Below are 26,141 nucleotides of genomic sequence, written 5' to 3'. Positions count from 1 at the left end.
TGCAAAAAGAGAAGATGGAAAATATTTGAATGTAAAATTTGATATGGAATAATTTTTTGTGTGTTTCAGTGGTGGTTATGAATGACCTTCATAATTTTTATGAATATAGTACTTACTAATACTTTCAATGACATTGGTACATAAAACTTGTCATTATCGTGATTTTTGCTCAATGCTATGTAACATAGTAAACACATAATATGTGTGGAGTATTTGATTACTGTAGATTTCTCTAGTTTAGGAATGAAAAATACCTATGTTTAGGGCTTATTTAGTTTTGTATGCAAATATGGTGTATGTTTTTGGGTAATGCATCCTTGTTACCACTACTAATATACACCATCTGAACTTGAATGTTTTCCACTTCATCTGTCATCAAAGAAGTAGTACAGTAGATATATCAGCTACACATGACTATAGCCAAATCTTTTTTGAAGAACATGTAATGTCTCCTTCTTTTAATATTGTAATTTTGTCTGTGGGCATTAATATGACCTGTGCACAATATATATCAATGAAATAGTGTCTTAATGTATAGATCGTGCTCTGACTGAGTTGGTGGTGTTTATTTTATGTTAAGATCAAGAATTTACATGTTATCACACTTCGATTGCGTAAATTTTATACACTGGAAACTCTGTGACAATTATTGTGATAATTTGCTACTTACCATAAAGAAGACAAGTCAAGATGCAGACAGGCACAATTAAAAGACAATCACATAAAGGTTTTGGCCACGTGTGAGCGTGCACGTGCCCACACACACACACACACACACACACACACACACACACACACACACAGACAAGGGTGGGGAGAGAAATGAAAGCTATCTGGTGGAGTGTGCACGGACTAGACTGCTAACAGGTGCAGCATCAGGAGGTTGTGGGGCAGGGAGGTGGGGAAGAAAGGAGCAAAAAAGGAGAGAAATGGGGAAAGACAGGTTGATGAGTTTGCAGAGGGCTGCAAAGAAACAGGGTGGGAGGTGAGAATGGGAAGGAGGTGACAGGGGAGAGGAGGGACTGGAAACTGTTGGGTGGAGGGTGTGGGAACAGTATGTTGCTGTAGATTATGGCCGGCATAATTATGGGAGTGGAGAATATGCTGTAAGGATAACTCCCATCTGTGCAGTTCAGTAAAGCTGGAGGTGGATGGAAGGATCCAGATGGCTCAGGTAATGAAGCAACCATTGAAATCAAGTTCGTTGTGTTCAGCTGTATGTTGTGCAACAGGGTCGTCTACTTTTCTCTTGGCCGCAGTTTGGCAGTGGCCATTCATCCAGGTGGATAGCTGGTTGGTAGTGATACCAGTATAAGAAGCTGTACAACGATTGCAGCAAAGCTGGTAAATGACATGGCTGCTTTTGCAGGTGGCCTGGCCCTTGGTGGGGTGCCCTGAAATGAGGGACATCCTACCCCAGATACTTCCCACCCCTTCTAAAGTGGTTTGGTCCCCTCCCCCAAATCAAAGAATCCTAAAGTGGTGTTCCATCAGTCACCCAACCTCCATAACATCCTAGTCCATCCCTATGCCACTCCCAATCCCAATCCCTTGCCACAAGGATCATACCCCTGTGGAAGAAACAGGTACAGAACCTGCCCAATCTACTCATCCTCCACTTCCTATCCGGTCTTGTCATGGGTTTGCCCTATCTCAGCATGGCCCAGGCCACCTGTAAAAGCAGCCATGTCATTTACCAGCTCTGCTGCAACAGCTGTCCACCAGGATGAACAGCCACTGCCAAACTGTGGCCAAGAGCAAAGTAGACCACCCTGTGGCACAACATACAGCAGAACATAACACACTTGATTTCAATGGCTGCTCCACTATCGGAGCCATCTGGGTCCTTCCCTCGACCATCAGCTTCTCTGAACTGTGCAGATGGGAGTTATTCTTACAACACATTCTCCTCTCTTGTAATTATCCCATGGTTACATACTGTCCCCACACTCTCCACCCAACAGTTTCCAGCCTCTTTGTCCTATCATCTCCTCCCCACTCTCATTTCCCACCCTGTTTATTTGGAACTGCTTGCTAATACATCTGCCCATCTTTCCCCCCTCCTCTCCTTTTTTTGCTCCTGTTTGCCTGCCTCCCTGCCCCATACCCCCTGGTGTGCTGTAAGTGTCTTAACATAAATGGGATCAGCTACAAATGACAATTTGATGACTATGGGTTGAGCTACATGTTACACCACCCATACTGTTCAATGTGCATGACTGCACAAGTTTGACAGTCAACAGTTGTGGCATTTTTAGTTAGGTAAGCCCATCCACAATGGCAAGGTTGTACCACATTGGATGGGAAAAATCTATTTTAACTGTCCTGATGCCAAAAAGTGCATAAAAACCAAAATGACATGGGTTTCTAATTGTCCTGAGGACAAAGACTGCATAAAGAGCGAAATGACATTGGTTTTTAAGTGTCTTGAGGCCACATACTGCATAAGAAACAAAATGAAATCTGTTTCTAATTGTCATGAGACTGGTGCAAGATATATCAGTATGCTGTCCACCATTTTCTGCCACAAGTTGAAATTGAGGAACAGTATATTCCGTAACAGGTTAGACTGTCTCGGAAGTCTTGTTCAGAATGTGTTGTGTAACACATGCCATCAATTCAGCTACATTCATAATTGAAGCCCTGAACACGTCTTCTTCTTCACTTTCACTCAAGATAGCAATGTCATCAGCGAACAATTTTTTAACTCGTGTGTCACTCAAAGACAATGCACAACCAAAGTTTTGTCAAGCTAGGCAAGTGCCCACTGACGTTAGGGAACAAGTCACTGAAAAAATTACGGCAATGGCAAGCTGATGAGGTCATCAAGCCCATCAGTGCAAGTCAGTGGTCTTAGCCATTAGCAATCCTTCACAAATCTTCAGCACATAGGAACTCATGGTCAGATTGTCCGCCCTCAGTAGGTGTGTAGTCAGCGAGAGAGAATATCAATCATCAGGGCCCGGGTTCGATTCCCGGCTGGGTCGGAGATTTTCTCCGCTCAGGGGCTGGGTGTTGTGTTGTCCTAATCATCATCATTTCATCCCCATCGACGCGCAAGTCAGCGAAGTGGCGTCAAATCGAAAGACTTGCACCCGACGAACGGTCTACCCGACGAGAGGCCCTAGTCGCACATTTATTATTTATGGACAGATTAGCCGAGGGTCATTATTTTTCCAAGACAGACTTTGTGTGTGCTTACCCCCAATTGACTTCGGATAACTACTCTAAGAAATTTTTGATTATTAACACTCATCTTGGGTTATTTGAATTTGCAATGCTTGCCCTTCATTAGTACTTCAGCACTGGCGATCTTTCAACACTTTGTGGAACAAGTGAGTGCCAAGGTGCCTTCTTGCTCAAATTACCTGGATGACAGTGTCATGTCTGGATGTACTGCAGAAGAACATTTAGCCAATCTTGAGTGCCTTTTTCAAGTACTGTTGTTGGCAGGCATCAAGTGTCGCACAGACAAGTGCTCTTTTTCTCCAGGTGGAAGCAGAATATCTGAGACATGTCTTAGTGTGCAGGTGCAGGGTATTCATCCCACCCAGGCTCATTTGCAAGTCATCAAAGATTTTTCAGCTCCAAAAAATCTAATGGAACTGCAAGCAGAATTAGGCAAAAATGAACTACTACTTGAAATCCATTCCACGTACCTCTTAGATTGCAGTTCCACTTCACAAGTTATCATGTAAGGATGTTCTGTATGCATGGAGCAAGGAATGGAAGTTGGCTTTTGATCAACTGAAACAGGCACTACTTAGTAACACGTGCCTCATACATTCTGATCTGGCTAAACCAGTGGCGTAAGGGTTGGTGCTTCTTCTAATGGTCTAGGCACCATTCTGTCACATCACTGGATCATCCAATAGCATTTGCCTTCAAACCTCCGACTATGACTCAAGCAAATTACAGTTGATTGAAAAAGAAGCAATGGCAATCATTTATGATGTAACCAAGCCTCATCAATACCTCTGTGGAAGGAAGTTCTACACAGTCATGGATCATAAGTTACTCACTTCACTCTTCCACCCAACCAATCATGCTCCACCACATAAGGCGCAGAAACTGCAATGGTGGGCTTTATTATTTTTGAAATACAACTACGAAATCTTTTACTGCCCTACAGCTCACCATTCCAATGCCAATTTGTTGTCAAGGTTACCGATGGACAAGGATGATCAGTTCAGCTCCTCTGAAGCATAGTGTTGTCAGACAGACGCTCTGGACACTTTCGAAGTTCACAATTTTCCCATGGACTTTTTGTAGCATAGCATAGGAGACAGCTGCAGATGTAGATATAAGCATTGTGTGGAATTGTGTGCACACAGGGTAGCCAAAGAGAGTGAAAGACATTGTTCAGGTGGAAGTACATCAATACTTCGCTCACCATCCAGTCTCGTCAGTACAGAGTGGTGTTTTACTGTTACACACTGACCAGACCTGGTCATCATCCCATGCAACCTTCAGCAGAATGTTTTAGAGTTGTTGCTTTAGGGACACTGGAGTGTAAGAACAAAGCAGCTTGCTCATTGCCATTGTTCTTGGCCAGGGATGGACACCAGATTGAAGACACGACATCAGGCTGCACTGCTCGCATGGAGCAACAGGCAGCTCTACCTCAATGCTTTTCTGAATGGCCACAGTCCATGAACCTGCATCCGCATTGATGTTGCTGGACCTTTCTGGAACACACGATGGCTTATTGAAGATGAATGCCTTCAGTCATTTTCCCTTTGTGGTTCCAATGAACTCTGTGATGTTGGCCAGTGCTATCAGAATGCTTATTTCAATATTTTGCATCAAGGGCATGCTGGAACTACTAGTGTCCGATAATGGACTGCAGTTTTCCTCACAGAAATTTGAACAATTTTTCACAACAAGCAGTATTGAACATGCGACCAAGTGCCATTCCACGCGCAATCAAATGATGAAGCTGAATGTTTTGTGCGAAAATTCAAGATGCAGATGGAACTCACTCATGGGAGCAGGCCTTGCAACTGTTCCTGTCCACCTATTATACAATGCCTCGAGATGGACCTTCCCAGCTGAGTTCCTCCACAGCCACCCTTATCACACACTACTTCAGGCATATAAGATCATCACCATTTCAAATTTTCCAGCACATCAATCCATTACTTGCACTAAAATGCAGAAAATTTTCCTAATTCATCTGCGAGCAACAAGGTTAATTGGGATTTCTATGTTTGTACAAATATGCTCAATAATAGCTTCTCGTCACAGCATCATCTGTGCTTAGCGAGTGTTTATTTGCAAAAACTGATGTGACTACGATTCAGAGCAGGAATAAGTTGTCTCCTAAATATTTACAGCAACTGCTCTTTTTGGGAAATCTTCCAAAAGGTGACTGTTTCGTTTAACCATTATCTTTAATAAAGAGAGAAAAGTATATAATGTGTTTTATTAAACTGTATAAAATTATAAATCAAGTAAAATGTCATATATACACAGAATTCCTTCTATCACATAAAAAAATAAAAAAGATATCAATAAGAACAGAACATTATAATAGAGGGAAACATTCCACGTACGAAAAATATATCTAAAAACAAAGATGATGTGACTTACCAAATGAAAGTGCTGGCAGGTCGACAGACACACAAACATACACACAAAATTCAAGCTTTCGCAACAAACTGTTGCCTCATCAGGAAAGAGGGAAGGAGAGGGAAAGACGAAAGGATTTGGGTTTTAAGGGAGAGGGTAAGGAGTCATTCCAATCCCGGGAGCAGAAAGACTTACCTTAGGGGGAAAAAAGGACGGGTATACACACACACACACACACACACACACACACACATATCCATCCACACATATACAGACACCTGTCTGTATATGTGTGGATGGATATGTGTTAAATTTTCCTCCAGTCTCCAGAGTTTCTTGAAATTCTCCTGCTTTCTCTATTAACATCAAATCTGATATGGGATCTATCCTTCCTCTCTTCAGCTGGAATAAGTGCAGTGCTTCATCTCCTTTTATGAAAGCTTAGGTTCAAGAGGGGGAGGGGGAGGGACTGGAGATAGTGTGAATCCTAGTGTCCATAACATCTCCCCCCCTACCCCAACCCCAACAAAAAATGAAAAAAAATAACCCCCAAAAAAAGGGAAAAAAAATATTTTAGTAAAAGCATTTATATTTTTATATATTAAAAAAGATGCTGTGACTTACCAAACGAGAAAGTGCTGGTAGATAGACACAATAAAAAACACACACACAAATTTCAAGCTTTCTCAGCCCATGGTTGCTTCATCAGGAAAGAGGGAAGGAGAGGGAAAGACAAAAGGATGTGGGTTTTAAGGGAGAGGGTAAGGAGTCATTCCAATCGCGGGAGCCGAAAGACTTACCTTAGGGGGAAAAAGGGACAGGTATACACTCACACACACACACACACACATATCCATCTGCACATATACAAACACAAGCAGACATATGTAAAGGCAAAGAGTTTGGGCAGAGATGTCAGTCGAGGCGGAAGTACAGAGGCAAAGATGTTGAGTGACAAGTGATGTACGGGGGCGGCAATTTGAAATTAGCGGAGGTTCAGGCCTGGCGGGTAACGGGAAGAGAGGATATATTGAAGGGCAAGTTCCCATCTCTGAAGTTCTGATAGGTTGGTGTCAGTGGGAAGTATCCAGATAACCCGGACAGTGTAACACTGTGCCAAGATTCTATTATATTCATTTATATTTTTACATACATAATTTCCCAAATTTCTCAGCTAATTTTCAGAGAGTAAAGTAGCATCATACTAAGTCTCTCAAAAAATGGGAAGGAATTATAGAAAATTACAAGCAAATTTTCAGTTTCTTGTGAGTGTTGGTGGGTTTGCATTCCAACTGCCTTCGGAGAAAATTCAGCTACATAAAGGTAAAGGCACTCATTCACAGGTTGATTGTACTTTGTGCTAACAACAAATCTGACAGTTTGAAAGTCAACAGGTATGAAGTAAAGTACGCTGAGACACAAAGAGGAAGAACATCCTCCCACATACACATACTAGGAAGAAAACAATGGAAAGACTGATTTCCTTACATGTAGGCAGAAATGACTGGACGCAACAGCATTCCATGATTTACACATTCACGTAACCATAGCCTGCAGACCTGCATTCACATTTCTAGTGGTAGGTGAAATATTAATAATGGCGAATTGACGCTTCAGATTTGTATCATGCTAATTCTGATTTTGTCAAAGTTGTGAGAGCTTGTTGCTAATATCCGTATAGTTCACAAAACAAAAGCTAGAATATGAAATTCTCACTTGTTTGGTTGAATGGTTCCCAAAGGCTATATTTCTCTGAAATGCAATTTCTCAAGGGTTACATTAAAATAATGTACAGGTGCTAAACCATCATGTAAACAAATTATTATAGCTAATATACAGGGTGTCAGAGGCATGGTCAATAGTCACGGATGATGGGAACAATCATTTGAAGGAAAAAAGTCTAATACAGATGAGTTGTAAAATGCATACCTGAAGACCTATGAGCACTTTTTTATCTTCAATACTGTGACACAACCAAGCTCTTTCTTTCCATATTTTTAGAGGTACGTAAAAAAAAAGGTCTAGTAAACATGGGCTCTAAAATGCATACCTTAAAAACTATGAGCACTTGTTCAGTAGAAGAGATGTGTTTCACAGTAGCAAAGATGAACAAGTGGTCATGTCTTCTTAAGCTATGTGTTTTTGAGCCCATGTTGACCTTATTGCTTTGAATGATCATTCTTCTCGTCACTGAATATTGGTCATTCCTCCTGGGACATGCTGTACAGGGTAATTATAAAGTCTACAAAACAATTTTAAAGATCAGTATAGGTAAATGAACAATATTATGAAAAAGATAGAATGCTACTCCCGTAAAGACAACATGTTGAGTTGCAGACAATGAAAAGACAAGTTACACACTGAACTTTTGGCCAAAGCCTTCCTTCTTCTCACACACACACACACACACACACACAAACACACACAGAGAGAGAGAGAGAGAGAGAGAGAGAGAGAGAGAGAGAGAGAAGCGTAGCTAATGTACATGTGGCCGATATCTCTGACCACTGTGGCTCAGGAGAGAGATTGCAATCACATGTTTATTAGCTATGCTTGCTTGTGCGAACGTATACAGTCAGTAGCAGTCTACCCTTTTCATAATATTGTTGGTAGTCCAACCTGGACTTTCTATGTAAAAGACAATTTCTCAATGCTTTTTCTTGAATGTGGTGCCGGCAAGTTAATTTGTAAAATGGCTGACAGGGGTACCACCGACAACAGTTGCTGAAAATGGTGGTGAACCAGGTAGAGAAAGCATTTTGTCAAACCAGAGAGTAATGCATTTTGTGTGCTAGAATTTGCCTGTTGCCAACCATAGTGAGTATGCTACGGGCTTCCCATGCCAAGTTTCACAAGACACCAACAATTTAAAACACCATAGTGATTTGCTACAAGAAATTTGAGGAGTTATTTGTGCTATTCAAAACATTCAGACCAACAAGGTGTGTTAGAACAGATAGTGGGTTGTGTGAGTGACGTGATGTTGTGATGTCCCATACAGCCTAACCATTGAGTTAGTGCAGAACTGAACATCCCTCAGCCAACAGTGTGGAGAATACTTCACAAGTGATTAAGAGTGAAGCCTTGCAAATTGCACCTCCTCCAAGCCATAAGTCATGACACTAAATTGTGCACTCTGTGGTGATATACAGAACCATCTCTAAAATGGTGACTTCATAAGAAAATTAATCTTTTAATGAAGAAGTCACCTTTTATCTGTTGGGAATACTCAACCACCATAAGACAGCCACATCGGGCACAGACAATCCACATGCAACTATGAAACATGTCAAACTATGGACCCTTCTTCACTGAGAGAGTTGTCAGTGGTACCACCTATCTTGACATGCTGCAATTGTGGCTCCTGCCACAGCTTGAAACCGATAGAAGGATGTCATCTTTCAACAAGATAATGCCTCTCCACTGCAACAGTTGTGTACTAGATTATCTGAATGATAGGTTTCCACATCACATTTTGTAGTCGTTGACCTAGTGCCACTCAAGTGACCACCGCAGTTGTTTTCCTGTGGGGGTTACATCAAGGATAACGTTTATGTTCTACCTCTACCATTGAACCACGAAGACCTGTGACACTGCATCACCATCTGCCCTGATATGCTGGGTTAGATATGAGAAGAATTGGACTACCAATTAGATGTGTGCTGCCTGGTGAATGATACACATGCATAACATTCATGAAGAAGAAGAAGAAAAAGAAAACTTTGAGAGTTTGTTTCATGTACTGTATCATTTTTTATGTTGTTCTTAGCCATTTATCTACACTGACTTTGGAAAATTTTCCTGGACTTTATAACTACTATGTATTAAAATATTATAAATATTTTATTATTATAGTCACAGGCAAGTCTAGCACATCAAAAGTGAGGCTGACGCCAAATTAAATTTGGTAGTTGGGGGATGTAAGATTGTAATAGACTGTGAACTCCTCCTCCAGACCCTTCCTGGATCTGCACTTGGTTCTGTTTTGATGGTCCCACTTGGCTGTCAGTTTAGATTATGAAGTTTTGCAGCATTTCTTTACATCTATTTAATATTCTCACTGTTCATACACCTATCCTATAACCAAGAGAGAGTTTTATTACAGATTTCCCTTATCAATACCTTCCACTTTATTTTCGACGATTAGAACATGCTTGTGTTTATCTTTCATCTTCTTAGCATGTATAAACCATCTGTAACTTTATTAATAACAAGAAATGTGACATAGAGTAATGCTCACTGTCAAGGATCCATTTTAGACACTATTACTGAGGTCCATCAGTTGATAGAAAAGTATGATCAACAACACATTCCTCACAGCGATGTGCAACTGTATGCTTTCATTTCCTATCAACAAAAATCAAGAATTCTGAAAGAAATCATTCCTGAAGAAAATCTAAATCTTTTTCTTTAACTATCCACTTTAAGCAAGTTTGAAATTATCGATCATTAACCTCCATGGGAAAGGGCTACGCAAACAGATAGAAAGGCAGTAAGCCACAGAATATTGTAATTGTAGAATCCCCCATTTACTGGAAGATGGAATGGGAAACAATGGAAAAGTATTTCAGGCATGTCTGATGGTGATATCTGGACCTGTATCTTTTGCCAGAAGTAAAACATGATTCACATGCACAATAGTGTATCTTAAATGAAAATACTCATCCTAATTAGAACAGAACACATCAATTTTTATTTCTTATTTTTCAAAAAGTCACTGAACTATGCACATATAATCCACACCCTACTCATTGTAAGCTTGCTGTATTTTGAATTCCTATTGTAGCTGCACAATTGGTTTAGTTGCTACAGAAGATGCTGCAAGGATACCAACAGTCAGTTCCTGATTAAGATGTTACATCACTTGATACACCCTTTACTTGTGAACTGCTGAAGGGCATCTCAACAATGTGTTTCTTTAGTATAGACCCATGAGCTGTTAATCTACTCAGGATCACAAGTAAACCAAGTTGTTCTACAGAAGAGCACTGAATGAAATTTTTTTTAATCTCATGAATACCAGGCTCAGACTAGATATTCTGATCAAACATAACATTATGACCATCGGCCTTATAACCGGTATGTCCACCCTGGGCACGGATAACAGTGGCAACACATCATGGCATGGAAGCAATGAAGCTTTACTAGGTCGCTGGAGGGAACTGGCACCACATCTGCACACACAAGTCACTTAAATCCCGTGAATTCCTGGGAGGGAGCAATGAGCTCTAACTTTGTGTTCAATCACATGCCATGTGTGTGTGATTGGGTTCAGAACTGGCGAGTTGGGAGGCCAGCACATCAACTGGAACTCGCCGCTGTGTTCTTCAAACCACTCCATCACATTCCTAGCCCTGTGACATGGTGCATTATCTTCTTGAAAAATGCCACTGCAGTCAGGAAACAGGATCATCATGAAGGGGTGTACATGGTCTGCAACCGGGATACGATACTCCTTGGCCGTCATGGCTCCACTAGCCCCATGGATACCCATTTGAATGTTTCCCATACTATAATGGAGCCAATGCCAGCTTGTCTCCATTCCGCAGTACATATGTCAAGGAGCTTTTCCCCTAGAAAATTATGGATTTGCGCCCTCCCATCAGCACAATGAAGAAGGTATTGGGGTTCATCATACCATGCAACACACTGCCACTGCACCAATGGTCACATGCCCATTGCAGACGTAGTTGACGATGTCGTGGTGTTAACATTGGCATATGCACTGGTCATTGGCTACGGAGTCCCATCGTGAGGAGTGTTTGATGCAATGTGCTCCAAACACACTTGCAGTCTGCCCAGCAGTCTGATGTTAGTTCTGCCACAGTCCTCTGCCTGTCCTGTTTTACCAGTCTGCCAGTCTACAATGTCCAACATCTGCAATGAGGGGTAGCTGCCCAACCCATAACGTCTGGACATGGTTTTACCTTGCTTTTGTCACATGTTGAAGACACTCACCACAGCACTCCTCAAGCACCAAAAAAGCCACGCAGTTTCCAAAATGCTCAAGCTGAGCCTCCAGGCCATTACAATCTGCCCTCAGTCAAACTCAAATAGATTGCGCACCTTCCCCATTCTACACATGCTCACTGATACTACATACACCTTGCATGTGTCTGACTAGCAGTCATTCCTTATCAGGTGACACTGCTATCCCCTGGATGGATTTCTACCGATAGTAGGTTGGTGGTCATAATGATCAGGCTGATCAGTGTATGAGCCACACTAATTTAAAGAAACCTGTTATCCAATAAAGGATGATAACTAGTTAATCTTTTAGATAAAGTAGTTCCAGTCTCAGTCTCTCCCTCTAACTTTGCTTGCATCCTAATTCATTATATTTCTGGAATGCAGTAATTCAAATTCCATGTCTTCCACTGACATATCAGTCATATATCTTGTGGCTATTCTCAGAGTGAGCCTACAGACTGGCCAAATGGTGCCATATATGCACCACCCTGGCAGCAGTGCACCTGATGGTTGGAATCACAGATACTGATCAGTGACGAAGAGGTGTAACTTGCACTGAGCACCCCCTGTGGCAGGTACAGAAAATGCTCAAATCATTGAGTCCTTAGCCGATGTAGATTCAGCGATGACAGTACTGTGATAGCTTGTCTGCAATTTAATTTTAGCAAAGGTTGGATTCCATATCTTGTCTGAATTAAAACCGCTACCACAATTTATTAAATGACTTGCCAATCAAATTTACTCACATCTGCAAGGTACACTTGGTGGTATATCATGTGGAGCATATAATGCCACTCTAAGCACAGTCATCAGTCTCTTGGCTCACTCTGAGGATGGTCACAAGATATGTGACTGTAATGTCAGTGGAAGAGATTCCAGAAATAAAGGGGAATGACCACATTTCAAAACACCATATTTACTGATAAAAACATACTACAAACATGGGCTATATTACAAAATACTCACAAAATCTTAAAGTTTTGAGCTATGCTATAACAAATGCCCTGTGTCCATCATCAGCAGCATGAACAACATCTAGATAATAGCTAAATTCATCATAAACATTGCACAATGTATTAACTTTTACAGAAGTTATGGTCTCTGTTCTTCACTTCTTCTATGTCATGAAGTAAAGGGGAAATGAACACACTTTCCTTCACATATCTCCACAAGAAAAAATTGCATGGGGCAATGTCTGACTATTTTGGAGAACAAGAATGCAAGATAGTGTTTCAGGGTTGTGTGTGCCCTTTCCAGCTCTAAGGCAGAGTGTCATTCAGAAACTGATGTATGTTGTTGTGCCAGTGCGGTGGAACTCCATCCAGTTGGAAAATGAAGTCATCGGAACCCTCCTGAAGTTACAGAAAAAGACAATTCTGGAGTGTTTGAAGATAGCTCATTTCAGTCATTGTTTTTACCTCAAAAAAGAAGGAACAGTACAATTTTTTACGAGAAATGGAAAAAAGTTCATTTTAGGTGAGTCTCTTTTGTGTTCAATAATGTCATGAGGGTTCTGGGGTCCCCATATGTGCATGTTATGTCAGTTTACTTCATGGCTAACATGAAATGTTGCTTCATCACTGAAAATTAACCATGGCAGAAACTGTATCATCCTACATGTCCTCTAGCAGAGCACTGTTGAAGTCAACCTGTTTCCTTTTAGCACCAAACCAAAGATCTTGCACTAATTGCAGTCTGCATGGTTTGTAGACCAAATGACACCTTAACACTCGCCAGACAGTCATACGAGGTGTTGCTACTAGTCCTCTGCTTGCACGGCGAGTAGACTTTCGAGGACTACACTCAAACATTTGCAGAATTGTTCCTACATGTCAGCAGAAATGTAAGGTCAACTTGGATTCTTACCGTTGCACAAGCATCCTGTCTCTTCAAATTGGCGATACCACCTATGAATTTTTTTGGGTGCATGTGGATCAATGCCAAAATGCTGACAAAAAGCAAGCTGGACTGAGATCAATGACTCACTCTTTACAAACTGCAGCAAGCAAAACACCTTCTGTTGAGTGGACACTGTCTTTCTTCTGACTGACTGCAAACTGAGACAATGCACTGACCGACATCTAATGGCAATTTTCTGAAACTCTAGACCATGCCCATTCAAACAACACACATTTCCTTGCTGACACATCCCATGTTTTGTAATTATTACTGTCCAAAATCAGGTCACTCTTTTTCAAGCACCCTGTATAATGGATTATTCATTACACCATGAAAAACTAAAAATGCACTTGTTCGTATCCTTTTACATGCCTGTCTACTGCTTAACACCTCTTCTATTTGATGAGTAGCCACCTCATATACATAATTAGTTGATGGAGAATACAGAATGTTTGGAAGGTAAGAGACAAGGTACTGGTGGAAGTAAAGCTGGAGAGCATTTGGCAATAACCATGGACTAAAAGTATAGATTCAAATAACCTAGTCCAAATAACGAACAAGCCCTAAAAAATCACAGGATGCAGATTGCGACAAAAAATGAAAAATAGTAAATGTAGAAAAATGCAAGCTGTTTTACTGTCATTAGCACCTTGTTTATAAGCCTACACAGTGTTCAACAGTTATTGTATATGCTGAGCGCATCTTTCTTCAGATCTCAGTAAGTTGCTAAAGAATCAGGTAGTATTCTTTCCTTCTGTTTCAGATATTTCATCACAGATTATGCTCATATTGGTTTCTCATTTCTTGCTTAATGTTTGAAACTTAGTAATACAAGGAAATTACATTTTCAGCCAATTTATACACAAGTGATTACAAAACAAATCTTTATGTATTCTATCAAAACAAAACAGTTGACTGTAAGGAAAATAAATGTTGCAAAAACCTCACACATTACATAACAGACAAGATCATTCATTAGATCTCCATCAGATATTTTGCATCCCAGGGGAGACCAATGAAGAATTATTCCCTCCCTCAGCAAGCAGGTGGGAGAACAACACATTTCTCATTTATTTTTATAAATACAAAGCATGAGTTTCACAACATAAGGTCAGTTCTTTCACATTTCTACATATAGTTTCTGTTTCTCTGCTGCAGGATAATCTGCAAGATGGCATTGAAAGACAGTAGCAAAAGCAGTAAGGAAATAAGGTACCACTTCCTCAATCTCAACTTTTCGTTTTAACTGTTGAGACAATGAGGTTACTTCACAGCCTTCAAGTCCACAAGGAATGATGTGCTTAAACCAGTCCAAATCTACGCAGCAATTGAGTGCTAGTCCATGTGTTGTAACTTGGCGACTTGCTCGTACCCCAATAGCACAAATTTTTGCATTACCAAGCCAGACGCCAGTGTATGGTGCAGGCCTCGCTTCGACATTTTGCAGTGCAAATCCATTACTGATTGTGTGTATTACAGTATTCTCCAACCTAGACACATATGATCGTAAACCTCCTTTCCAAAAGCGGAGATTAAGCACAGGATAAGCTACCATCTGACCTGGTCCATGAAATGTAACCAAGCCTCCACGATCCACTACATGGAATTCTGCACCCAGTGCACAGAGACGTGACTGATCTTGAGCATACTCCTCCCTCTTCCGGATGCCAATGGTATACACTGGTGGATGTTCAACAAGAATTAATGTACCAGCAAGCTGAGGGTTGCCATTTGTGTGTTCTTTTGCCAGTATTCTCTGTAGATGACAGGCACGACCATAAGTCATTGGTCCCACCTGAAGTACTCTTATCACTGGTGTTATCATCCCAAAACAAAGAATGGCCTGAAGCAACAGATAGTCATTAAATAAATATCAGCACATTTATGGAACAGTGTTATTAGACTTAACATACAATGGTGTGATTGGATAACACTAGTTTAAGAAGGGGCAAACCCAAAATTGCGCTTCAAGAAAATGCTTATAACATCTAAGATAACTTAACTACTTTTAGCACTGGCAACAAAAGATACTTTGTGCATATACGTGGAAAGTTTTATAACTATTGTTTTTCTACATTTTCTGTTACATAAAAGAACACATTCAAAGAACAAGTGATCCTTGGCTGTTGACAAAAGAAACTTTATACTGCAGACATAGTTCAGTTCAGAACAAAGATATTAATGTTTCTAGAGCTGAAGGAATAGCATAAATTTAAATACCATAAAAAATATGGGTTGTGCTTTTAGGGGGGTGCCATGGGATCAGTGTAACCATTCTAGATTCTAATATTTTACTGTATGCATTGCTTCTGGATAATCTTTCACCGATTGTATCAGTGTATCCCGAAATATTATTAAATTCTGAACATTTGTGAGAGCCATGATAAATCATACTACTATCGTCAACTGTAGGAATAAACTTAAATTGTGCTTCTTCAGAAATTTTGGCAACAGTAGGCCTATCCTCATTCAAATACTATTGTTCCCAATTTCTTTGTATAATTATGTGAGAAACAGATTTATCTATGAGAATTTTTGGACACTTACAAGAGTATATTTTTGAAACCTGTTGTAGGTTACAGGAGTTATGGATAACTTATTTCATAGCAAATCAGCATTTGTGATTTACAGTTTCTGTCAAAGAATAGTTCACCCAGAATTTCAGTGTATATCTGTGCAAATAAACATGCATTTCTGAGAATTTTCAGAAGTTACCATTGTCGTATGGGTATGCTATTTCGCAGTAAATCAGCAATTTTGATATAGTTACTGTGACATATTATGACTAACATATTGCGTTACATCTGTTTTTCCCTTTCAAGTGGCATGTATATTATCTACATTTATTGTAACTTAATGCTGTTTTTGAGTTTCTTGGCGACTACATACTCAAAAAGTTTTAGGAATCTAGAAATTTCTACCACATGTTTTTCTGTTGTCTTAATGGAAATCTCATTTTGTGTACTAATTGTTTCATTTCTTAAAGGTAGTTAGTAATAGTTTTCACTCAACAGTTTAAAAGGTAATCTGCAGGCTTAGTTTAAAGTTATTTACCCAGTGTCCTGGAAAACACTGCACCATCCACAATGCAGGCTCACTGAATGCCATACTTAAACATGTGATGAGTTAGGTGACATTTGTAAGCAGCTGGAAATTGCTCTTATTACTGTCAAATGATTGGCAGCTGCTGCAAACTGGTATGTTGGGACAGCTCACAGGAGTCAATTTACCAGAGGTACTTCGTGTACTATCCTCTCCTGCGGATCCTGTCTCCTTTGCAGGAAGTGTGGGATCTGTCATTACTCATCCACTTGACTGTGTGGTATGCAAGTAGTAGCATCCTCCACAGGGTGGACAGAAACTGTGAGGACAGAGTGTTATACCGATCTGAAACTAGCTCAGTGGGACTCACTTCACCTGTTGGGAAACCTGCTTTGTCTTGGGTCAAGTGCAAGAAAATCTATTAATCGTCGGCCATTCAAATGTACAGCAAATAATGGTATTCCTGAGAGAAATGGCAGCAAGGAACAGAAATCAACACCAGGTGCACCCAGTGTGTATGCCTGGAGGCCTCAGTCAAAACGCTGAAGAGGCTATTTCAGCAGCCGTTGAAGGAACAGACTGCAATTAACTGCAGACTGTGACACACATTGGAACAAGTAATGCCTGTTGTTTGTACTCCAAGGTCATGGTTGGATCATTCCAGTGACTAGCAGATAAGCCTGTGAACACCAGTCTTGCGCACCGAGTTTCAACAAAGCTCACAATTTACAGCATTGTCCCAGAACTGATAGTGGCCCCCTGATTCCAAGTCAAGTGGAAGGATTGAACCAGAGACTTTGGATGTTCTGTGAAAAGCTAGGCTGCGACTCCCAAGACTTGCGCCATATGGTTGAGAACTGTAGGATCCTCCTAAATGAGTCGGGTGTGCACTACACATCAGGGACTGCTGCCTAGGTAACTGACTGTGTGTGTGGGGTGGACGCAAGGAGTACGCTACTCTCCATACGGTCAGATAATGAAAGCTGTAGGAGAGACAGGATTATGAGTGTAAGACCCGAAGGAATGTCCCTCTCCCGGGTAGTTAACTGCCAAAGTATTCACAACAAAATTCCAAAAGTTTGAGGTGCTCCTGAAAAGTAGCAAAGCTCACTAGGCACATGAAGCTGTTTAAAACCTAAAGCTGGTAGCTGTGGAATTTTTGGGGAAAATTTAAGTGTATGTCGAAAGGATAGGCTAATAGAAAATGGAGGCAATATATTTGCCGCTATAGGTAAGACACAGAAATCTACCAACATAGAAATAGAAGCTGCATGTGAGATCGTTTGTTCAAGACTCAGTATCAGCAGTGGTGGCCATAAAACTGTAACTGGATCCTTCTATCAACCACCAGTCTCACTTCCTGATGCAACCAGAAACTTTACAGAAAACCAAGTGTGCTTGTAAGTAGGTCCCTCAAGCATACTGTAATCATTGGTGCAGGCTTTAATCATTCATCAATCAATTGAGAAAATTACAGTTTTGTTAGTGGTGGGCAAGATAAGACATCCTGTGAAATGTTACTAAATGCTTTCTATGAAATCTACTTGGAACAGATACTTCAGAACCCCACTCATGATGGAAATACAGGGTGATTCTTATTAATGTTTGGATACCTCCAAAGTGATGTACATGACACAGAGATAAGTAATTCAACGTAAGACACACGGGCCACAAATGTCAGGAAATCTCCAAAAGTGGAAGACAAATGTTGAGCATGTGACATTGCCAGGTGACATACCTTATGGCACAAACACCATTTGCATACCTTATTTTACCAGTCAAGTCGAGCGTTCATGTTGGTGCAGCTCCTGGCCTATGTGCATGACTTTAGTGCATGGGGCTTGAGGTTCAAGTCGTATGTCTGGCAGGCAATATTTTTCCCACTGCATTATGACAATTGTGTGTGTACATTGAGGTAAAATTTATTTTTTTATTTACCAGTCACACAGTCTTCGCTGGTTTATTGCAAAGTACTGTAAAACAAATATAAGTTTCCGATTTGTGTCGTTACCAATAAATGACCTATGTTTTCTTTACACAATAATGTCTGTAAACAAAAAAGGAAGGGACAAAAGGAAAGAAACACAAAATAAGAATGGCTTTTGCTTGGCTACAGCGAGGACAATTATTCTGTAGTTTCAACATTTACAATGGATCATATTAACAAAAGGTATTTAAAATTTCAATCATTTGCTTGAATGCAAGTACTACATCGCTCAATCATTCCTTCACGCACATGTTCAAAAATACCCCCTGTATTTTGGGTTACCGCATTGGCAATGGCTATGCAGGCTGTCAGGTCCATTTGGGACTCTACTGGGGTGCTAAAACCAGCTCCTTCATATGACCACAAAACAAAAAAATCTAGTGGGTTTAAATCCTGGGATCTTGCTGGCCAGCAAATTGGTCCATCGCGCCCTATCCAACTATCTGGATATACCTGATTTAAGTACTGTCTTGTTGCAATGGCATAATGTGGTGGAGCTCTATCCTGCTATAGCCGCAGGTTGCTTACTTCTGGAGGAACATCTTCAAGCGGCTCTGATAATCATTCCTTAAAAAGACTGAGCAATTATGGCCATTTTAATTATCAGGTAAAATGAGCAGTCCTATTATTTGGTTGCCTAAAATACCCGCCCATACATTAATCTTAAATTTGTCATGGTGTCCATGCTTGTCCATTTGATGTGGATTAGCACTGGACCAATAAATGTTATTTTTGATGCTAAAGAATCATTCTTCATTAAATGTTGCTTTGTCAGTAAACACGACCATGGAAGTAAAGTTAGTATCCTTTTCCCATGCATGAAACAGTACACAAAATTCTGTGCAAGGCCTTCCGTCCGGCTTGTGAACTTTAGCTTTGTGGTAAGCTTGCAGGCCTTTTCCATCCCACATATGCCATACTGTTGACTGCGAAACATCCAACTGGCCCACAATTTGTTGTGTACTTCTTTCAGCATCCGATGTACTAGTGCCAAAGCAGCTACCTCAATTTGGTTTCTTACACATGGATGAGGCCCAAAATTACCACACCTCCATGATATTGGAAGGTTGAAGATAACGATAAACATCCACCTGTGATGGGAAAATCTTGAAATACAGTATCAGTGGAAAAGTTGTGATGACATTTATGTTTAAACATTCGAAACAAAAAAAAAAGTTTTAAGCTATTGTATGTATTTACAAAACATACCTTATAAGCATTCACAGTAAACCTACAAAACAAATACAACAAAGTTGAAATAATTTCGTATGTCAGATTCTGTAACCTTTATTTCAGAACACAACATGTCTGATCACTGTGTTATTGCCCTCAATGTATTTTTTGCCTTCATTGTTTCCGTATACAGTGTCCTTGTTTTATGGATTTGACAATCCACAGAAGAAAATGACACATGAGAAGATAAATCATGCTATGGAAAACATTCTGCATAAATATGTCTCGCCACAAGTGCAGCTGAATTAACAGCTTTATGATAGAGATGCATGTTTGCAAGCTCATTCAATGTAAACCAGTTCATCATAGTCCTTTATAACCACCACTACAAGTACTACCACACCACATCAAACAATGCAAGAGTGAAAACAGAGTAACCTAGAAGAGTGACTTGTAGCAGTGACCATGACTGGCAAGGATAGGATGACCAAGTCCAGTCACTGCATGTGCAGCAAGGTACGTCTTCTGGTGACATCACATGTTCAACATTTGTCATTCTCTTTGGGGTATTTCCCAACATTTGCAGCCCCATGTGTGTTATGTTAAATTACTTGTCTCAGAGTCATCTACATTGCTTTGCTTATTTTTATAAGTCAATAAGAATTATGTTTTATTGTAGATCCAATGGCAACGAACAGACCTGCAGATGTCCACATCAAAATTGGTACCAGGAACAATGAAGTGGTCGTGGCAACAATAATTACCAAAGTACAAAGGGCAACTAAAACACTTAGAAAGATATGAGTGTTCAGTAAACTAGATAAAAAAGCAGTAGTGTCATATCTCATTGAGGAAATAGAAACTTTTAGCACAGGATAGGAGCATGTAGATGAACTATAGCTAAAGTTTAAAGAAATAGCTGGCCATGCACTGTATAGATATGTACCCAGTAGGACAGTTGGTAGAGAGAGAATCTCCTTTGTGTACAGTCACTGCAAAGGATCTTCTAAATAAACATGATTACTGCATAATAGACGTAAAACGCAGCATAGGGCTATAGATAAAGAGATTCTGAGACATTGGCTGTCAAGAGAGCAATGCATTAAGCCTTCAGTGACTACCATAGAAGAACACTGTCAATTGATCTTTCACAAAAACAACAGAAATTCTGGTCATACATAAACCTGAAGATTAGTGGCATGAAAGTTAGGGGTCAAGAGGAATGTTCGACATGAGTCGTTGGCTTTGGCCAGTGACATAATGTTAATGGCTGCTGTCACATCACCTTTTGGTGCACATATTCACAGTTTTAAGCCAATGAACGTGATACTAAAAAGAAACCTGGTTGTGGTGACAGACTGATCTGTACCTTAGCCCATTTGAAAAAACGACAATAACATCTCTTTATAGTCACCATATTGATTACGATGTTTGTTGCACATTTCCTATGTCAATGGTCAAAGCCGATGACTTGTACTAAACATTCCTCTACATCCAAAGTTAGTGTCCAGTCACTCAAAGATGAGACAGAAACTGAGGTGGCACAGCAAAAGCTGAAATACTTAACTGTGTTTTCATGTTTCTTTACGAAGGAAAAACCAGGAGAACTGTCCTGATTTAATCCTCATACAACTGAAAAGATGAGTGAAATAAGTGTTGGTCTCAATGGTGTTGAGAAACAGCTGAAATAGTTAAACATAGATCCAGAGCACGATGGGATCCTTATCAGATTCTATATTAAATTTGTGGTCAAGTTAGCCCCCCCCCCCCTCCTTTTTAACTATAATCTATTGCACACCTGCTCGAACAAAAACCATGCGCAGTAGTTGGAAGAAAGCACAGGTCAGACCCATTTGTTTGAAGGGAAGTAGAAGTGATCCACAAAACCATTGTCCAATGTCTGTGACACTGGATTGTTGTAGGATCTTAAAACGTATTCTGAACTCAAACAAAAAGAGGTATCTTGAACAGATTGACCTCCAACATGGCAACCAGCATGTATTCCAGAAATATCCATCATGTGGAATCCAACTTGCACTTTTCTCACATGAAATATTGAAAGCCTTCGATCAAGGTAGTTACGTAGATGCAGTATTTAGCAGTTTCCAAAAAGCGTTTGACTCATTTTCTTAGAAAAATGATACCTGTCTCCCTTTTTTGTTTCAATGTACATGAATGAAGCAAATGTACAAAATAAATACTCAATTAGGAATTTTTCAATTTATAGAAAGTTCCAGTATGTGTCACAAAAGTATCTTCATTCACTTCATCTACAACTGAGATCATGGAATTGATCTATTTCTATTCAAAGCACACCATTAACCAATCATGCTGAGAAGACCTGAGAGATCAAATTAGTCATCAATAAAACTTATGCAAAACTTGTGAACTCTGGAACAGCCTATTACATCTGCTTGGTTGTTGGAACACAGCAGTGAATGATGTTTCTCTCCTCTCTGGATGCCACAGAGCTGCAGAAATTTTAGGTCAGAATAAACACTGGTGTCATAGTGATTTTACCCTTCATATTCTATTATCTTTCTAGTGTTCAACTTCATGCAGATTCATCTGTTATACCCAACTTTTATTTACCTCCTTAATCCTCTACCAACCTTCGAGTAACACAAATCTAACTATAGGATGAATTGTTGTAACAATGGAAGTAAGTATCCCTGTGGCAATAACATTAATACTGCTCTGATACAGATCTTCACATCCATCAGGCATTTTTAAAGTGACTGCAACTACAGTTACACAAAACATTTATGATTTGTGAATTTGCCAGTGCTGTCAGCTTTTAATCTTTCCGCATAAAGTTGACAACTGTAGCCATACTTCACACAGAATTTACCTCTGCTCCCCGTCATGCTGTAAGGAGCTTCCACTAATTTCTTAGTTCTCCCAATGCGTCATTACCATCTTTTTAAAAGCAGCAAGGAAAATGTTTAGACAGTAATAGATCAACATTATATAACTTTACAAAACAACATACATATTCTCCCCAGTTGCTGTTTACAATCAATAATAGCTTGGCATGATGCACTTTGGCAGCACTCTGCCAGCTTCAGGTGCTCATATTAAATTGATACATTATTCTGTCTGATTCACACTTTGTCACCCATTGTTGCTGCTGGGTGATGCAGTCAGGTAATGTCACAAATCGTTGCCAATATTGTGAGCATACCTAAATGTTTGGGGCCTCCCTGAAAACAAAAATAATAATAAATACTGAGTCACACTTTTTCTTTACACAAATATTTATACTAGTGTAGCAATTCCACCATGTGCTTTGTAGGAAGTTGAGGAAGGAAACCAGCAGCCTTAAGTAGATATTACAGCCCGAAAAATATTTTCTTAGTTGAAATGTTTATTTTCTCCCTCGTGCAAAGTATGAACTTATCATTAAGTTTAAAAGGTGATACACTATCCTACTTTTAAATGAAACTACAGCTGCTGAAGCTAATAGGCTAGTTTAAGGACTCCAGACAAATAAAATATCAGCAGCCTATATAAGTTAACGATGGGAATCAGCACTTGGCCCAAATCTATATAAAAAAACTATAGTCTATTACTAACTGTGATCATGGTAACATCTTTGCAGGCTATGTTTCTGAAACCACATTTCAGTATTACTAATAAAACAATACCCAGGTTCTTACATAAAATATTGATATAAATTAGCATGTACGGAGCACATCGCAAGTAAAATTTTTAACATTAGGGGTAGCTGGAAACCTGCACATCAATCCGTTATCTTGAGCAAATGCGGATGTTATCACCTGTACAATCTAGTATGTACTCATTCAGGAAAACAATACAACGATGCGACGGTACTTTCATTTGCATAGTTCCACTGACTAATCTTTTGATAATTAAAGTGAACTAGACACGCTGTGGGTACCCTTGATGCATAAATATCACGTACAGCTGCGCCAAAACCGTCGTGGAACCATCCCATCTACCAGCAACTACAAAAATTTCACAAAGGAAACAAGTAATATGCGTCTGTACTTAAGCGGTGTTCAAAGAGGTGTGTAGAACTCAGAAAGTGTTCCTTAATTTGATACCACAAGGTTAGAAACCTATTATTTGGTACTGACACTTTCAGTTAAAAGTATTTTTTCGATGAATTCCAAGTCTCTGCAAAATTAATCTACGTCTATTACTGCTCATTTAAAATTTAATTTCTTCATTGTCAATACAGTATCAACAGAGCTATTAATAATTTTATTCCTGTAGTTCATATCGTCAGCCACAAATAAATGACACACCACTCTCAAGTTAAAAATGAAAGTAAACGTGGATTGGTCTTTGGCACTGCCTGTTGTGCATGCTATTGCCCCTACACCTTAACGCGCATGACTCATGAACGGATGTTGTACACTGATACGCACTAACGCACGGTGTATACTGTATAGCTAAAGTTATTCTGCGGATCTGCGCCGGGAGGACGTTAAGTTCACCCAACCTGGATATGATGTAACGTCATTATGACGTATATACGCTTTAGTCGATTAACACACCTATCGACTTTTACGAACGTTCGAGATACTAAACTGTCGTCTGCTAGTGGTTTGTTTTGACATATGCGATTCTGAAAACAGCTCAGTGTGGCAGCGTATATGTATTTCGCCAAAATAAAAGTAAAAGAGCTGGATATTAGTAGAAATATTCCTGACCGTGGCCTTGAAAACACCACGGACAACACGTTTCGTAAAAAAGTTGAAGTCTTCTTATGTCCCGACCAGATTAGATTGTGTGATTGTTGTATTGAATGCTTACGCCGAAAATAATATTTATTTACTATCAACATTTTAGTATGGTTTCATACAATTGGTCTTGTTAGTACATATTAGATTGTAGCAACATACTCTTGCTGACTTTTTTTCTTAATTTATATAGCTGAAAGAGAACTCGTGCACGTTTGTTAGCTAAGTAATTTATATGTCCATCCCAAGATAGTCTTTTATCAACCATAATTCCAAGTACTTTTACACTCGGACCGCAGAGACAGGTACCTTAGTGTCCAGTAATGACTGGTGTGTAGAATGATTGAATTTCGAACTTAAAAAGAAAAATATGAGGCATTGTTGAAGAAAAATCGTCGACCGGAGATGAAATACGAGGGGAAGTGGATTTCTCTATGTAATCTTAACCAAAGGTTAGTGTCCAGTACTGATTGACGTATGAAATAATTGAATGCAGTGTCAAATCATTCCACGGTGGTATGATAAACCAGACGTACTGTTTATTATGTCATGTATACAAGCACAATAGTTTTATCATGTACCTGGCCATGTCAATGTGGTTTATGTCAGCAGTATAATTTGCTACGACAAGATTATGCAAAATACAAATTGCATCACAACGTGAGTGGATACCTTAAACTATGCAGAAGTCTCGTTACTTTTGCTGGATGCAGCTTGCGGAAGATGGCAACAGTAAAGGTCTCTTACTCGGAGAACCAATGTGTTAGGTCATCATATACTCAGTTCAGCTTTGGAGTCTACTGTTCACAAACGAATGGCGCAGAGCACAGCGCTACCCTGTCACAACCTCTCGAAAGTTGACAAAAGTCGAATAGTTGATATACGGTTTCTATCGTTTTTGATGTAGCGTGTGTACGTCATAATGACGTCACATCGTATCCAAGTCCGGTGAACTTAGCATCCTTCCTGCGCCGGTGCGCCCTGTAGGCCTGGCAATGTCCCCACCACGCCGTAATAGCGCTAAAAGCGACCAATGAAATGTCAGGACTGGAGGCCAATCGAAAATCGCTGTTACACCCGCGTGCAGGTTTAAATTAGTAAACTGTGTTACACGTGCCTTGTATTCTCGCTTTGGTTTTGCCTGTTTAAAGCTCACAGCAAATCCAGTTTATGCTGTACTCTTAGGTTCCTGCCTAATCCCACCCTCTGAAATCGCGGCACATTCGGAAATAAAAGTCAAGTATTTGTGGCAAGCGGGAAATATAAACGTCATTTCTGCAATTTTAGCTGATACATTTACATGGGCCACACAAATTACATATTGCCAACAGTATATCCCGACAATATTGTCCGGCAACATTGCGGCCACACGAACCGCAGCCAGATTTACTACAATATTATTCGCCACTATTGCCCGGCAACGTTTGCGACAATACATTGCCGACGCAAAAATATGTGGGAAGACAGCATAAACAGTTACGCACAGCGCAATAGTCGGAGGCAAAGACGTTGATTATTTGAGTACTGTTTATTCTTAACCTTTGTTGATTACTCACTTTTGTGTTTTACGAGAAAGAGAAATAAAGTCGTATGTTCTCGCATGTGCGTATAAGAAATTATCATTTAATATGATGTTACGTAGCGGCCATAATAAATTGGTGACACCGGATTTAGATGTACAATGGCAGTGTTGGGCGTCGGAGACCGCTGACGTTCTCGCGCCTGTGGCGGCTAGATTAGATTAGATTAGATTAGATTAGATTAATACTAGTTCCATGGATCATGAATAC

The 26,141-nt window shown here is 39.9% G+C and overlaps 1 protein-coding gene across 5 annotated transcripts; it reads right to left on the bottom strand.

The window, feature by feature from the left end:
• Positions 1–14,052: 14,052 nt before the first annotated feature.
• Positions 14,053–24,115, bottom strand: LOC124798021 (putative lipoyltransferase 2, mitochondrial). Of its 5 annotated transcripts, XM_047261231.1 has the most exons (3): positions 23,921–24,115; positions 22,827–22,845; positions 14,053–15,283 (listed from the first exon to the last, which is right to left on the bottom strand). In XM_047261231.1, exon 3 carries the CDS (start codon positions 15,263–15,265, stop codon positions 14,561–14,563), a length of 705 nt encoding a protein of 234 aa, XP_047117187.1. In that variant the 5' UTR covers positions 15,266–15,283; positions 22,827–22,845; positions 23,921–24,115; the 3' UTR covers positions 14,053–14,560. The 5 variants fall into 5 exon arrangements, with proteins under 5 accessions (XP_047117187.1, XP_047117186.1, XP_047117185.1 ...); XM_047261230.1 differs by lacking the exon at positions 22,827–22,845; XM_047261229.1 differs by lacking the exon at positions 23,921–24,115 and having other exon boundaries at positions 22,635–22,841.
• Positions 24,116–26,141: the final 2,026 nt, after the last annotated feature.

The sequence above is a fragment of the Schistocerca piceifrons genome, chromosome 5 (genome assembly GCF_021461385.2).
Source record: "Schistocerca piceifrons isolate TAMUIC-IGC-003096 chromosome 5, iqSchPice1.1, whole genome shotgun sequence".
Lineage (NCBI taxonomy): Eukaryota > Metazoa > Arthropoda > Insecta > Orthoptera > Acrididae > Schistocerca > Schistocerca piceifrons.
Note: the sequence above shows the minus strand (reverse complement) of the source record. Positions and strands in the feature narration are given on the sequence as shown.